At 39.3% G+C, this 14,527-nt stretch overlaps 5 protein-coding genes across 12 annotated transcripts in view; 3 read left to right on the top strand and 2 right to left on the bottom strand.

The window, feature by feature from the left end:
• Nucleotides 1–874, bottom strand: part of Beta-spec (spectrin beta chain) — a 34,815-nt gene extending 33,941 nt beyond the window's left edge. For all 8 annotated transcript variants that reach the window (XM_071699602.1, XM_071699605.1, XM_071699604.1 and 5 more), the window contains exon 1: nucleotides 722–874. The gene's annotated coding sequence lies outside the window, so the exon portion shown is untranslated. The remainder of the gene's footprint in view (nucleotides 1–721) is intronic.
• A 1,520-nt stretch (nucleotides 875–2,394) lies between these two features.
• Vps39 (vacuolar protein sorting 39) lies at nucleotides 2,395–6,272 on the bottom strand. The gene is made up of 11 exons (XM_071699622.1): nucleotides 6,060–6,272; nucleotides 5,793–5,966; nucleotides 5,450–5,705; nucleotides 5,143–5,375; nucleotides 4,811–5,055; nucleotides 4,323–4,742; nucleotides 3,915–4,232; nucleotides 3,411–3,837; nucleotides 3,225–3,332; nucleotides 2,777–3,101; nucleotides 2,395–2,651 (listed from the first exon to the last, which is right to left on the bottom strand). The coding sequence occupies exons 1-11, from the start codon at nucleotides 6,127–6,129 to the stop codon at nucleotides 2,588–2,590; spliced, it is 2,640 nt and encodes an 879-aa protein (XP_071555723.1). The 5' UTR covers nucleotides 6,130–6,272; the 3' UTR covers nucleotides 2,395–2,587.
• Nucleotides 6,273–6,512: 240 nt separating this feature from the next.
• LOC139768955 (carbonyl reductase [NADPH] 1-like) lies at nucleotides 6,513–8,813 on the top strand. Its single transcript, XM_071699631.1, has 4 exons — nucleotides 6,513–6,687; nucleotides 7,519–7,779; nucleotides 8,033–8,271; nucleotides 8,353–8,813. The coding sequence occupies exons 1-4, from the start codon at nucleotides 6,667–6,669 to the stop codon at nucleotides 8,654–8,656; spliced, it is 825 nt and encodes a 274-aa protein (XP_071555732.1). The 5' UTR covers nucleotides 6,513–6,666; the 3' UTR covers nucleotides 8,657–8,813.
• A 221-nt stretch (nucleotides 8,814–9,034) lies between these two features.
• Nucleotides 9,035–11,553, top strand: LOC139768956 (carbonyl reductase [NADPH] 1-like). The gene is made up of 4 exons (XM_071699632.1): nucleotides 9,035–9,427; nucleotides 10,046–10,306; nucleotides 10,555–10,793; nucleotides 10,876–11,553. Exons 1-4 carry the CDS (start codon nucleotides 9,407–9,409, stop codon nucleotides 11,177–11,179), a joined length of 825 nt encoding a protein of 274 aa, XP_071555733.1. The 5' UTR covers nucleotides 9,035–9,406; the 3' UTR covers nucleotides 11,180–11,553.
• Nucleotides 11,554–11,702: 149 nt separating this feature from the next.
• Nucleotides 11,703–14,524, top strand: LOC139768953 (carbonyl reductase [NADPH] 1-like). Its single transcript, XM_071699630.1, has 4 exons — nucleotides 11,703–11,935; nucleotides 12,983–13,240; nucleotides 13,655–13,893; nucleotides 13,984–14,524. Exons 1-4 carry the CDS (start codon nucleotides 11,915–11,917, stop codon nucleotides 14,333–14,335), a joined length of 870 nt encoding a protein of 289 aa, XP_071555731.1. The 5' UTR covers nucleotides 11,703–11,914; the 3' UTR covers nucleotides 14,336–14,524.
• The last annotated feature ends 3 nt before the right edge of the window (nucleotides 14,525–14,527 follow it).

Here is a 14,527-nt window from a genome sequence, read left to right as displayed (position 1 = left end):
GGACGGACAGCCGGACAGCGGGGAGGGGGCGGCCCTCGATACCACGGCGGAAATTAAAGTCGACCGACGGCGAACCACGTCGGGAGAGAGAAAGAGAGAGATACGGGCGAGAGAGAAAAACCCGCCGGCCGCCGATCGAAACCGATCGAGCGAGGATCGGGGCGTCGCGCGCGGGGGAAGGGTTAAACGACGAGCACCGCTGACCGCGGGAGAAATCGGGAAAAGGGGGGAGCGAGGAGGGCGGTTGCGGACGACGCCGCGATTCAATGAGATAAGCACGGTGGGGCCACGTTCTTCGTCAACGACGACGGCAATCAATGCCGGTAGAGCCCTACGGCCTCCGTGGGCGACACGGCGATAACGACGCCGCGCCGCCGTCGCTGCCGTCGCCACCACCGCCGCTGCCGTCGCGACGCGATCTCCACGGATGGACGCGATCGTTATTGACAGCGCGACTCACCGTCGCGACGCACCGGCACCGACGGGCCGTAGTACTATCCAGTATACTACTATGTATGGAGAAAGAGAAAGAGAGAGAAAGAGAGCGGAGTGGAGAGAGAGGGAGAGAGAGAGAAGCCGAGGCGGCGCACGCCATTTTTATCCCGACACCAATATCCACCCGTCACCGAGTCGAGGCGGCGACTCGGATCCGCGCAACGTCCGGCGTTTCCGCCGTAAACGCCGGCGGAAGTGAGTGCAAACAAGCCGGGCTTTTACTTACCCTCGCGTAAGGACACCCCGCGGACACCGTCCCGCCTCGCAACTCGCATAAAAGTCCCGGCCCGGTAACCACCAAAATACCACCAAATAACGATCCAACACCGATCCGCCCGTCCACACACTCGACCGGCGCGCAACCGACTGAGCGGCGCGCGGCGCGCGCCTACGCCGCCGCAGCTAGTCCCTCGCGCAAAGAGCGCCGCGCCGGCGCCGCCCGCTCGACGCGGAAAATTGGAAAAAGTAAAGAAGGTGCGCGCGCGATTTTGGGCGTCGAAAAAGAAAAAAGGAAAGATCGAGAAGTTCGGTCAGGACCTTTTGCAATACTGCGTCGATCGAATAAAACTCCGAACTCCGATACCTATGATTTAGAAAACAAATAATAACAATAGTGAAGCACGACCGTTTTATGATATACAATCAATTAGAGAGAATCATTAGTCTCAACCCAGGTTCTCATAATCAATTAGTCTCTCTAATTGATTGCGAGAGTCTCTCGAACGGGCAAACTTTCCTTTCGACTCGATGTAACATTATTTTCAACAAAAGACGTTTCTTTGAAAAAAGAAAACTTCTTTTAGAATATACTAATATACGTATTTTTTCCTACCAGATATTTGATTCTACAGACTCATCATTAGCGCATTGTAATTTACGTGTATAATGTCGAGATAAAATCTAACTGACTTCGAAAATACGAGACACTCGTCTGTATAAATTATATTCGCAGATAAACGTTAAATTTGTACTATGTATACGTAAGCAAAACTTTGCGCGACGAAGAACATCTCGGAGGGAATGAATAAAAGATCTTCAAGAGAAGGAAAATATAATTACAGAGAGACACTACTGTAGTTGCGAAAAAAGTCCAAAACTATAATAAATATTACAGTAATTGTTATAGTTTTTTTTCGCAACTACAGATGTTTTCATAAGGAATCAACATTTTCACGAATTTTGAGATAAAATATCGCTCCGATTATTTTTTTTTTTTTTTTTTTTGTAAATAAAGATATGTAGATTAAATTATGTAAACAAGATTATCGACTACACTTGTAAAAGGAGGGAATGTAAATCAACGTGGCGTCGCTCCTCGGACGGTCGCGAGCATTCTCATCTGTACTGTACCTGTCTCTCGGCCGTCTTACGCCGGCCGGCGTAGGAATACACGATCGCTTATGACATCATCAATCCGTATTCTGGACCGCGGTCACGCCCCATCCTCCGTGTCGCGCTCGTTAGGAGTCTCGACTCTTTCTTTTTTCCTCCCCGTTATTATGCAGATGCGTGGCCCCCCCCCCCCCCCATCGCTCGCCGCGTCGCTCGCGCGGGAAAAGGGCCCGCGTGGTCACCCTCGCCGGAGAAACCGCGCCGATTTCCGGCCCCGCAAACCTTCGATTTCGAATGTCACGCGGGGGCGATTATGCAGCCAATCGCGCCTCGGCGCCGAAACGCTTTGCGAAGGAATTCAAATCGCGCCGAGAACGCGACTGTGGGCTGTTAAAGTTCTTCTTTTTTTCCTTTCGAATTTTACTTCACGCCTCAACTGCTTCGATCGTTATCGCAAAGATTTTGATCGATAAAATACTTCTTGCGTACTCTGTTTTTTTTTGCACTTATCTTTTGTGTGGGATATAAAAAGCATGCTATAGAAAAAGAAACTGCAGTACAGAGAAGGAGTTTTACTGGTAATTTTTAATAAGTGGCTGCAGAGAGTGGATACTTTTTGAATTTCGCGTAATAATACATGTATCGGAATTTCGAATGCGAAATTCGTATATATAAAATGCGCGTACACTGGATATATACAATCTTAAACTTATGTATCATGAGAATTATGAATTGTACGTATAATCTTGCGACTCCGTCTTTATCCCTTGCGATCTTGACACGAGTAATGCACTATATCGCCATTGGGATATCTCGCGAAAGCGCTAAGGAAACAGAGCTGATTAATATCGTAGGTAATTTGTGAGAACTAATCTACGTGCGTCATAAATACTTCAAATTTTAAATACGAGAGACTTATAGAAATCAATTATAAAACATATATACGAACCTTTGGTTGCCAAATCGTTTTTTACAAACTGGGCATATATTAAACTCTGTCATGAGGACGCTCTGTGATTCGTAGTGCATCCGTTGCTCCTGCACTTGTAAGTGCTCCGCGTAAAGTAGCCCTTTGAGAACCTGCGTTCTCCGCCTTGCGTTCAGATTGTTCTGCAAACTAACTTCCAGAAAGTGCTTTATTCTACCGATAGGAACGGAATCTGGTAGAACCTCCAGAACTTTCATAGGATTTATCTTTGAAGCATGTTCCTCCAGCAGTCGGAGGGCCATCTCTAAATCTGGCTGTGTCGTTCTTTGAATTTCCGGATTACAACCTTAAAGAGTAAAAATATTTAAAAGGATATATACATAGAAATATAAAATAAAAAAATAAGAAATTATATTACTGAGTACACAAATTTTGTATGTAATCAAATCCTGTTTACGTCAATATTTACCAGCCATTAAAACTCCTTCGTTGTCGGGTTTCAATAGTTGCTGAATTAGCAAAACGTATACTTCGTCGGCATTATCCGTTTGCTTTTGTTTCTCCGCACGATCTTGATCTTAAAATAATGCCCAAACAATTACACTTTTTACTAGCTTATAATTAACACTTAACATAATTACTTAACTCAACTTACTTTGATACCTTGTATATACATTTTGGCAATATTGTGTTGCACGCGGTATATCGTTTAAAAGACTAACATATATCGATATAGCTTGCTGATGTCGACCGAGTCGTCCAAGTATGATCGCACGTTCTTCGAACAAACTGTCAAATGGAAAATGCACTAATATCGTTTCTGGGGTATAATGTGCCGATTTCTCCAAGAATTGTTGCAACTTCTGTCGGACGTGCTGCGAAATTTCTTTCTCCGCTGGCGTTGCGTTTGCACTCATGGAGGCCAGACACTTTTCCTTGTACTGATGTATCAAAACGTTATGGAATAAAGGATTGTTGTCTTCCCAAACATGTACTACATGTTCTAAGTATTGTATCACTAAATCTTTGTGGAAACGTAGAAGGTAATCCAGTATCTTTGGTCTAGGTAAATGTTCAACTTCCTGCAAAATACAGCAAAACACATAAATAAGAGAAATAGTGAAATAATAAATGAAAAAACTGAACAGAGATGCAGCACCTGTATATCTTCCATAAATATTCTAAGGCCTTGCTCAGGATCCTCCGTTAAAACCCATCCGGCAAACTTTAGTATTAGATCCATGTGATCCTTGCCGAGATGCTGCAAATACTGTATAGTTCTCTCAGTGCCTTTCAGACTAGAATCATTTTCCTTTGCGTGTTTCTCCAGTAGCTCCAACGCTTTCTTGTGCTGCCCTTTGGTTTGATACAAAATAATGAGCTCCGGATATTTCTGATGCATCAATAAAGTTTTCTCAGCTTCTGCCAAGTGACAGTGATTCAGCCTAAGTAAAGGCGCCACCAACGCGTCAGTAGTCTAAAACAAAATCAATTCAACGTTTATTCTACTATAGTCTTCGCAAAAAGCCTTTTCTCCGCAAATTTTTATTATTCCTTTTTCTTTTACCTGTAGATAGCACTTTAAAAGGGTAGTATCTATAATCTTCAAAAGCTGCTCCGTAGCTACAACAGTTAGATTCTTTTCCCCATTCACTCCATTTTTTTCCTTTCCAAGTTCTTTGTCTTTTGCCATTAGCTTATGCCTGACCTCGGTTAGAAAAACTATCAATGCACGTAAGCCCTTTTCCAAATCGTGATCTTGCAGCTTCGGTAAACTGGGCGCTGGTTCACTGAGTTCATTAGCATTGGTCGAAGGCGTAACTAAATCTGGAAACAATCTGATCACCTCGTACGGATCGGTCCCCAGTTTCAAAAACAGATCCATCGCCTCTTGGAATCGCTTGTTGTAGAACAGATGATGCGCGTACAACGTTTGTATCTTGTATGTTTGTTTGGCTTTCTCTTCGTCTGTTATATCTGATAGACTCTAAAATATATATACTGCATAAGAAAATAAATTATAACTTAAATTGACATTGAATATAATTAACGTACAGTCAATTTTAGTGCCAACTGAAACTGATTTTGCTCCAGCAAAGTCCTAATTTGTAAAGTAACATCAATTGCCTTGACACACCAAATCTGACTAATGGATGCCACAAAAACTTTCCCTTGTTTACACCGGTATATAAGTCTAGCCTTATTTAGATCCTTTATTGTCTGGATATGCAGACATCCTTCTAATGTATACACCTCCAATCTGTCGTGTACGATACCAAGTAAGTAAGGATCATCCCATGCTGAAATACATTATGAAAAAAATTTGATTAATCACAATTAACAAGAGAAAAAGGGAAAATAGTAATGATAAAGTTTATTCTCTATACCTATTACATTAGGTGTATCTGACCACTTTACTGGGTTATGCTGAACCAACTCTCCCTTTGTATCCATAATAAACGATTGAGAATCTTTCCCCAGGACAAAGGAACTGTCTGATAATTTCGTAATACTTGGTTCTGGAGATTTGCCGGTGGGAAAGAGCTCCTTAGGTTTACCGTTTAGGTCGAAAATCGTATAGGACAGTCCACGAAATCCTAATATTAACGCTTCGCCGCACCTAGATAATCAATATAAATTCATCAATAGAGCAATTATGCTGGGGCATTTTAATAAAGCTTCAGTATGCCTTACCATGATAGCTGACGAGGTATATCCGGCACGGTTAGCTCGAAATCATTAAATTCCTCAAACTTCTTTCCCTTCCAATAATATAGCTGCAATTTACGTTTGACAGCGACGCACAAGCGCACCACAGTGTTCTTTTCTCCTGTCAGGCTCTGAGTCGACTGAACCTCCAGAGTAAACAGGGTGGCGCCGCGGGTCTTTGGTAATTGACATATTTGTTGAAAGTTTGGCGAATTCAAATCATGAATGCACACAATGTTATCTGTAATTTTTCAACAATTAGACTGAGAGAAGCAGATATCGCTGTCGCATAAATTAACTCATTGCGACATTGTCAACTCAGCTATACCTGTCAGGATAATCAATAAATTGTATTCCGGCACAACGTCTATCTGATTAATTCGCTTCTTGTTAAAATTCTTGCTGTGACGTAACAATTCTAGCTTGTGGCTGTCATCAAACACCGACGGCACGTTGTACATAATAAGATGACCTTCCCTGGTGCCTATCAGTAAGTTGTCATCTAAAACAATTTAGAAATTCAATAAACGCTCCGCTAATCCCCAGGAATTCCTGACAATCCCATTGCATTGACCAACCAAGGGTCATCTCTTACCATAGGCAGCCATAGATTCAATTTGCACAGTGATATTTAATATAGACGTCTCCTCGTAAGCGTCGTGCATCGTTGCGGTTTTTAAAAAAGAATATATTAAAAGAATAATCACGCTTTATTAGTTGAATCTTTCAAACTCTCAACGATACTCGAGTTGTTGGTCGACAACGCATTCCCAGTGCATTCTACTGCATCCTCCTAATGCCCGTATCACACTAGCGGCTCGCGGCCGCGACTGCGATTGCGATTTCGTCCCTTGACCAATGAGAAAGAAGCTGCTGGCAATTCGGGCATTTCTCATTGGTCAAGAGACGAAATCGCAATCGCAGTCGTGGCCGAACGCTGAACAGACCTTAATGATCTTGAGCACTCGGCTTAACACCCGCTCGTCCAATTAGCGTCCCGCATTCTTGCAAGCTGAACTTTCCATTGAACGTCTCATTGCTGAGATTTCTGGAGATTTCTACCGTTTTCCTCTTGTTTTCTTAACCAGATCTCTTATTTGCACGACGATTGTGCTGGATCATCGCGTTTGAAGGTCGTATCGTTGTATAAATAGACAGGCGTGGTGGAAAACAAGATCTAAGTTATTGCGGTATTGCACGAAATGTCGGTGCGCGTTGCTGTGGTACGTAATTGCGCAAAATTTTGAAATTTATCAGTAAACAATCGTTGTATTTTTAGAAGATTGATTGTAGTTTGTTCTTCTCTTAGCTGCATTGCGTTATACTTTCTGCTTTAAAAACGAAATTGGTGTACAATTGAAGGCTACAAGAAAAAAACGATCAATGTCCATATGGAGTAATTTCGAGAAAAATGCAATTTAAAGTTTCAAGACATCAGCAGATATCTTAGGAAGCTATTGAAAATCTTTTGGCCTTATTTCCAACGAGCTGTAATTGCTCTTGATCAACATTTAACGGATAAGAATTGTGAAAATGCCACAAGATAACATAATCAGATCAATTTTGACGACAAGTGGACTTTGATCGTTTTTCCTTTGTATCTTTCAATTGAATGTTGGAGAGAAAGGGAAAAGGATGAAACGTACAGGAAGTTTAGCTATAAAGAACAAGTATAAGTTTTTATTTGTAGTTGGACTGTCCATACTTTTTATCCTCTTTTTCCTCTCTAATATTTAATTGCGTACTTGTTTTATTTTTAATTTAAAAAATAACACAATGCAGCTGCAAAAAACATCTATGAATCTTAACCCTAATCCCTCCAACCATGCACTTTCGTGTCCCACGCGTTTCTAACGTCGTTTGTTCCGGAAAACCAACGGCCGTGGGATAATCCCCCCAACCCCTAAAAAAGTTGTTATAGTAGGGAACATCAGGTAGAAATTTCAGAGCCCTAGCTCATTTACTCTCAAAACGGTAGTCAAAATCTCGTTGATTAAATAGCGGAAAAAAGTTAGAGGGATTAGGGTTAATTGACAAGTAATGCTGTTGTTCAGGTAACTGGTGGAAACAAGGGAATCGGCTTTGCCACCGTCAAAGCCCTCTGTCAACAGTACGATGGAAATGTTTACTTGACAGCTCGCGACACCACCCGTGGCTTGAACGCCGTCAGTGATCTGAAGAAGCAGGGCTTGAATCCAAAGTTCCATCAGTTGGACATCAATGACGACGACAGTGTCAATACATTCCGGGATTACTTGCAGAATACGTACGGCGGTCTCGATGTGCTGGTTAACAATGCCGCCATAGCATTTAAAGTAATTCAAGATATTAATATAGTAATTAATAATTTAAGATGCATTATTGATATAATATTTGACAAATATTTCTAATTCTTTATCTTTAAAACGAGATTATTTTTAAAGAATAAATTGGTTTTAAACAGAAGTAATATATTTCTTCTATATTCATATTTGTACATTTTGATAGAAAACATTTTGAATATAATCTTATGGTAATAAAGTGTTATTTCTTCTTAACTAGGTATATATTAAAATTTACTTATTACAGTCGAATGCTACGGAGCCTTTCGGAGTCCAAGCGGAAGAAACGATACGAGTAAACTACTTCAGCTTGCGTAGAGTGTGCACTGCTCTCTATCCGTTACTCAGACCGCACGCCCGGGTGGTTCACGTCTCCAGTAGTGCTGGACGTCTGTGCAACATTACTGGTGAAGCGTTAAAACAGAAAATAGCCGATCCTAATCTGACCGAAGCGGAATTGGACAAAATCATGCGCGATTTTGTCAAGTAAGCTTTACCATAAAAAAAAGAAAATTTTAACTCGGAAAGGTTTTTGCGATATTTATATTTGTACATATTTATTTTCAGTGCTGCAAAATCTGGCACGCATCTACAAGCCGGTTGGTCAAATTCAGCGTACCATGCAAGTAAAATCGGCGTTTCCGCCCTAGCTGGTATTCATCAGTCCATGTTTAACGCGGATCCTCGAGAAGACATTGCAGTGAACGCGGTTCATCCTGGTTACGTAGACACCGATATGACTAGCCATACGGGACCTTTGACACCAGATGAAGGGGCTGTAGCCCCTGTTTATTGCGCGTTATTGCCGGAGAATACAGAGATAAAAGGAAAATATATCTGGTACGATAAGACATTAGCAGAATGGAAGTAAGCGTATATAACAGGTGAACAAACTGGATTGTACTAATCATTCCTATGATACGAAACATGAACAAATAGTTGGTTGTTATATACTATGTAGTTGTTTCTATTACGTTAAATACTTAATAAAAAAATGAGCAAGGATAACACAGAATCCACAAAACAAATGTGAAACACCTATTTTCTTACAAATATCTCTTATTTTAAAACAACTGAATAAAAATATGTTGAAGAATGTTACATTATTACCCACATTTTTAGAAAAAAAAACTTGCGTGAATAATATGAGAAACGATTCCATATATTATTTTCTATACTAAATACACAATGTACGTTATAACTTATAACTAAATAAAGGAAATGGATTCTTGACATAAGCAATACATTTAGGGTCACTTCGACCATCTGTAATTAGTTTAACCAGGGCGATTATTTCATTGGAATTGACCAATCGCATTTGTCAATTTTTTAAGCAGATTGACCAATCATGATTGGCACTTAATCGGGGCGAATAAACTAATCGGAGATGTTGCAACTGGCCCTCAAATAATTCGGCCAATTGACCAATGCGATTGGTTAATTATTTCGCCGAGATATCGAAATGATTTCTAGCATCGTGGACACAAGGCTTTATTACACCGGTACCGATATCTTATCTGCACATTGATTGCGATTGATCATCGCGTTTGAAAGTCGTATCGGTGTATAAATAGACAACCGTGGTGGAAAACAAGATCTAAATTATTACGATATTGCGGAAATGTCGATGCGCGTTGCTGTAGTACGTAATTGCGCAAAATTTTGAAATTTATCAGTAAAGAATCTTTGCATTTTCAGAAGATTGATTATAGTCCGTTCTTCTCTTAGCTGCATTAGGTTATACTTTCTGCTTTAAAAATGAAATTGGTGTACAATTGAAGGCTACAAGAAAAAAACGATCAATGTCCATATGGAGTAATTTCGAGAAAAATGCAATTTAAAGTTTCAAGACATCAGCAGATATCTTAGGAAGCTATTGAAAATCTTTTGGCCTTATTTCCAATGAGCTGTAATTGCTCTTGATCAACATTTAACAGATAAGAATTGTGAAAATGCTACAAGATAACATGATCAGATCAATTTCGATAACAAGTGGACTTTGATCGTTTTTCCCTTGTATCTTTCAATTGAATGTTGAAGAGAAAGGGAAAAGGATGAGACGTACAGGAAGTTTAGCTATAAAGAACAAATTTAAGTTTTTATTTGTAGTTGGACTTTTATTTGCAGTCCATACTTTTTATCCCCTTCTTCCTCTCTGATATTTAATTGCATACTTGTTTTATTTTTAATTTAAAAATATAACAATGCACAGCTGCAAAAAAACATCTATGAATCTTAATTGGCAAGTAATGCTGTTCAGGTAACTGGTGGATACAAGGGCATCGGCTTTCCCACCGTCAAAGCCCTCTGTCAACAGTACGATGGAAATGTTTACTTGACAGCTCGCAACACCTGGGGCGGCTTGCATGCCGTCCGTGATCTGAAGAAGCAAGGCTTGAATCCAAAGTTCCATCAGTTGGATATCAATGACGACGACAGTGTCAATACATTCCGGGATTACTTGCAGAATACGTACGGCGGTCTCGATGTGCTGGTTAACAATGTCACCATAGCATTTAAAGTAATTCAAGATATTAATGTAGTAATTAATAATTTAAGATGCATTATTGATATAATATTCGACAAATATTTCTAATTCTTTATCTTCAAAATGAGATTATTTTTAAAGAATAAATTGTTTTTAAACAGAAGTAATATATTTCTTCTATATTCATATTTGTACATTTTGATAGAAAACATATATAATTTTATGGTAATAAAGTGTTATTTCTTTTTAAACAGGTATATATTGAAATTTACTTATTACAGGCGGATGCTACGGAGTCTTTCGGAGTCCAAGCGGAAGAAACGATACGAGTAAACTACTTCAGCTTGCGTAGAGTGTGTACTGCTCTCTATCCGTTACTCAGACCGCACGCCCGGGTGGTTCACGTCTCCAGTAGTGCTGGACGTCTGTGCAACATTACTGGTAAAGCGTTAAAACAGAAAATAGCCAATCCTAATCTGACCGAAGCGGAATTGGACAAAATCATGCGCGATTTTGTCAAGTAAGCTTTACCATAAAAAAAAAGAAAATTTTAACTCGGAAAGGTTTTTGCGAGATTTATATTTGTACATATTTATTTCCAGTGCTGCAAAATCTGTCATGCATCTACTAGACGGTTGGTCAAATTCAGCGTACGAAGCAAGTAAAATTGGCGTTTCCGCCCTAGCTGGTATTCATCAATCCATGTTTAACGCGGATCCTCGAGAAGATATTGCAGTGAACGCGGTTCATCCTGGTTACGTAGATACCGATATGACTAGCCATAAGGGACCTTTGACACCAGATGAAGGGGCTGTAGCCCCTGTTTATTGCGCCTTATTGCCGGAGAATACAGAGATAAAAGGAAAATATATCTGGTACGATAAGACATTAGCAGAATGGAAGTAAGCATATATAACAGGTGAACAAACTGGATTGTACTAATCATTCCTATGATACGAAACATGAACAAATAGTTGGTTGTTATACTATGTAGTTGTTTCTTAAATACTTAATAAAAAAATGAGCAAGGATAACACAGAATCCACAAAACAAATGTGAAACGCCTATTTTCTTATGAATATTTCTTATTTTAAAACAACTGAATAAAAATATATTGAAGAATGTTACATTATTACCCACATTTTTAGAAAAAAAAACTTGCGTGAATAATATGAAACGATTCCATATATTATTTTCTATATTAAATACGAAATGTACGTTATAACTTATAACTAAATAAAGGAAATGGATTCTTGACATAAGCAATCCATTTAAGGTCACTTCGACCATCTGTGATTAGTTTAACCAGGGCGATTATTCCATTGGAATTGACCAATCGCATTTGTCGTTAAGCAGATTGACCAATCATGATTGGCACTTAATCGGGGCGATTAAACTAATCGGAGATGTTGCAACTGGCCCTCAAATAATTCGGCCAATTGACCAATGCGATTGGTTAATTATTTCGCCGAGATGTCGGAATGATTTCTAGCATCGTGGACACAAGGCTTTCACCAGTACCGATATCTTATCTGCACAATGATTGCGCTTGATCATCGCGTTTGAAGGTCGTATCATTGTATAAGTAGACAGGAGTGGTGGAAAACAGGATCCAATTAAGTTATTACGGTGTTACACGAAATGTCGGTGCGCGTTGCTGTGGTACGTAATTGCGCAAAAAATTTTGAAAATCAATCAAGAATCTTTGCGTTTTCGGAAGATTGATTGTAGTCTGTTCTTTTCTTAGCTGCATTGCGTTGGTCCCGGTCTACAATATAGATGCTTTAAGCACTAAGCCCTAAGGAATTGACCAATCACAGTCGATTATTCTCCTCATATTCGACTGTGGTTGGGCAATTTCTTAGGGCTTGGGCCCAGTTTCACCAACACCGTTTAACTGTAACCTTCGATTAAGCTTACTCTTCGTCTCTTTCTAACTGTTCCCCTTAGAACTTGAAACTGGGCCTTAGGGCTTAAAATACCTATTGTAGATCGGGATTTATACTTTCTGCTTAATACTTAAAAATAAAATAGGCATACAATTGAAGGGTACAGGGGAAAAACAATCAATGACTACGTTTACACGACGGCTTGCAATCCGCTTTAATAACTACCGTATACTGTCCGATCCAAAATTTTTCTTGTTTTGATCATATTGATAATAATTATTGAAATATCAGCTTTTTAGATATTTAAACTACAACTTTTAGTATATAATATAAGTATATCGAAGATTGTTTTAAACGTTTAGAATATCAAAATAGATTCATATTTAATTGATCGTTATAATCAAAAAAAGAAAAATTTTGGATCGAATAGTATATGGTAGTTACTAAACCGGATTACAAGCCACCATGTAAACGTAGTCAAAGTCCAACCGGAGTAATTTAAAAAAAACGCGCGCAATTTTAAGTTTCAAGACATTCAGATATCTTAGGAAGCTATTGAAATTGAAAATTTTTCAACCTTATTTCCAATGAATTGTAACTGCTCTTGATCAAAAGTTAACATATAAGAATTGTAAAAGTGCCACGAGATGACATGATCAGATCAATTTCGATAAAAAGTGGACTTCGAACGTTTTTTCCCTGTATCTTTCAATTGAACGTTGCAGAGAAAGGGAAAAAAAATGAGACGTACAGGAAGCTATAAAGAAACAACAAAAAACAGATCTATGGATCTTAATTAACAAGTAATGCTGTCGTTCAGGTAACTGGCGGAAACAAAGGTATCGGCTTTGCCACCGTCAAAGCCCTCTGTCAACAGTACGATGGAAATGTTTACTTGACAGCACGCGACACTACCCGTGGCTTGAACGCCGTCAATGAATTGGAGAAGCAGGGCTTAAATCCAAAGTTCCATCAATTGGATGTCAATGACGACGACAGTGTCAATACATTCCGGGATTACTTGCAGAATACGTACGGCGGTCTCGATGTGCTGGTTAACAATGCCGCCATATTTAAAGTAATTAAAGATATTAATATAGTAATTAATAATTAAAGCTGCATTATTAATTTAATATTCGACAAGTATTTTTAATTCTTATCTTCAAAACAAGATTATTTTCAAAGAATAAACTTCTTTAAACAGAAGTGATATGTTATTTCTTCTATATTCATATTTATATATATATATAGAGGAAAGTACCCTATTATGAGATAGGATCCTAATATGAGATGGCGGGGTTTTTTCATGATGGGATCAACAGATGGGGCCTATATAGGGCCTTTTAGCTTAACATATCTCATATTAGGATCCTGTCTCATAATAGGGGACTTTCCTCTATTACATATTTTGATAGAAAATATTTTGCATACGATTATGTGGAAAGTGTCATTTCTTTCTGAGCGGGTATATATTGAAATTTACTTATTACAGGCGGATGCTACGGAGCCTTTCGGACTCCAAGCGGAAGAAACGATACGAGTAAACTACTTCAGCTTGCGTAGAGTGTGCACTGCTCTCTATCCGTTACTCAGACCGCACGCCCGGGTGGTTCACGTCTCCAGCAGTGCTGGACGTCTGTGCTACATAACTAGTGAAGCGTTAAAACAGAAATTGGCCGATCCAAATCTGACCGAAACAGAATTGGACAAACTCATGCGCGATTTCGTCGAGTAAGTTACCGTCTTTAAAAAAATTAACATTTCATTGATTAACTCGGGAAGATTTTTGTGAGATTTATATTCGTACATATTTATTTCCAGTGCTGCAAAATCTGGCACGCATCTACAAGCCGGTTGGCCAAAAGTAGCGTACGCTGCGTTAGCTGCGTACATGACAAGTAAAATCGGCGTTTCCGCCCTAGCTGGTATTCATCAGTCCATGTTTAACGCAGATCCTCGAGAAGACATTGCAGTGAACGCGGTTCATCCTGGTTACGTAGACACCGATATGACTAGCCATAAGGGACCTTTGACACCAGATGAAGGGGCTGTAGCCCCTGTTTATTGCGCGTTATTGCCGGAGAATACAGAGATAAAAGGAAAATATATCTGGTATGATAAAACATTATCAGAGTGGAAATATATAATAGGTGGACAAACTGAATTGTACTGATCATTCCTATGATGCGTAACATGAACAAATAGCTAGTTGTTATACTATATAGTTGTTTTTATCACGTTAAATACTTAATAAAAAAAGGAGCAAGGATAACACAGAATCCACAAAACAAATGTAGAACACCTTTTTTCTTACAAATATCTCTTATTTTAAAACAACTGAATAAAAATATATATTGAAGAATGT

Source organism: Temnothorax nylanderi, unplaced genomic scaffold (assembly GCF_030848795.1).
Source record: "Temnothorax nylanderi isolate EJ_2023f unplaced genomic scaffold, tnyl_v1.0 TNYL_tig0019_pilon, whole genome shotgun sequence".
In the NCBI taxonomy this organism is placed as follows: Eukaryota; Metazoa; Arthropoda; class Insecta; order Hymenoptera; family Formicidae; genus Temnothorax; species Temnothorax nylanderi.
Note: the sequence above shows the minus strand (reverse complement) of the source record. Positions and strands in the feature narration are given on the sequence as shown.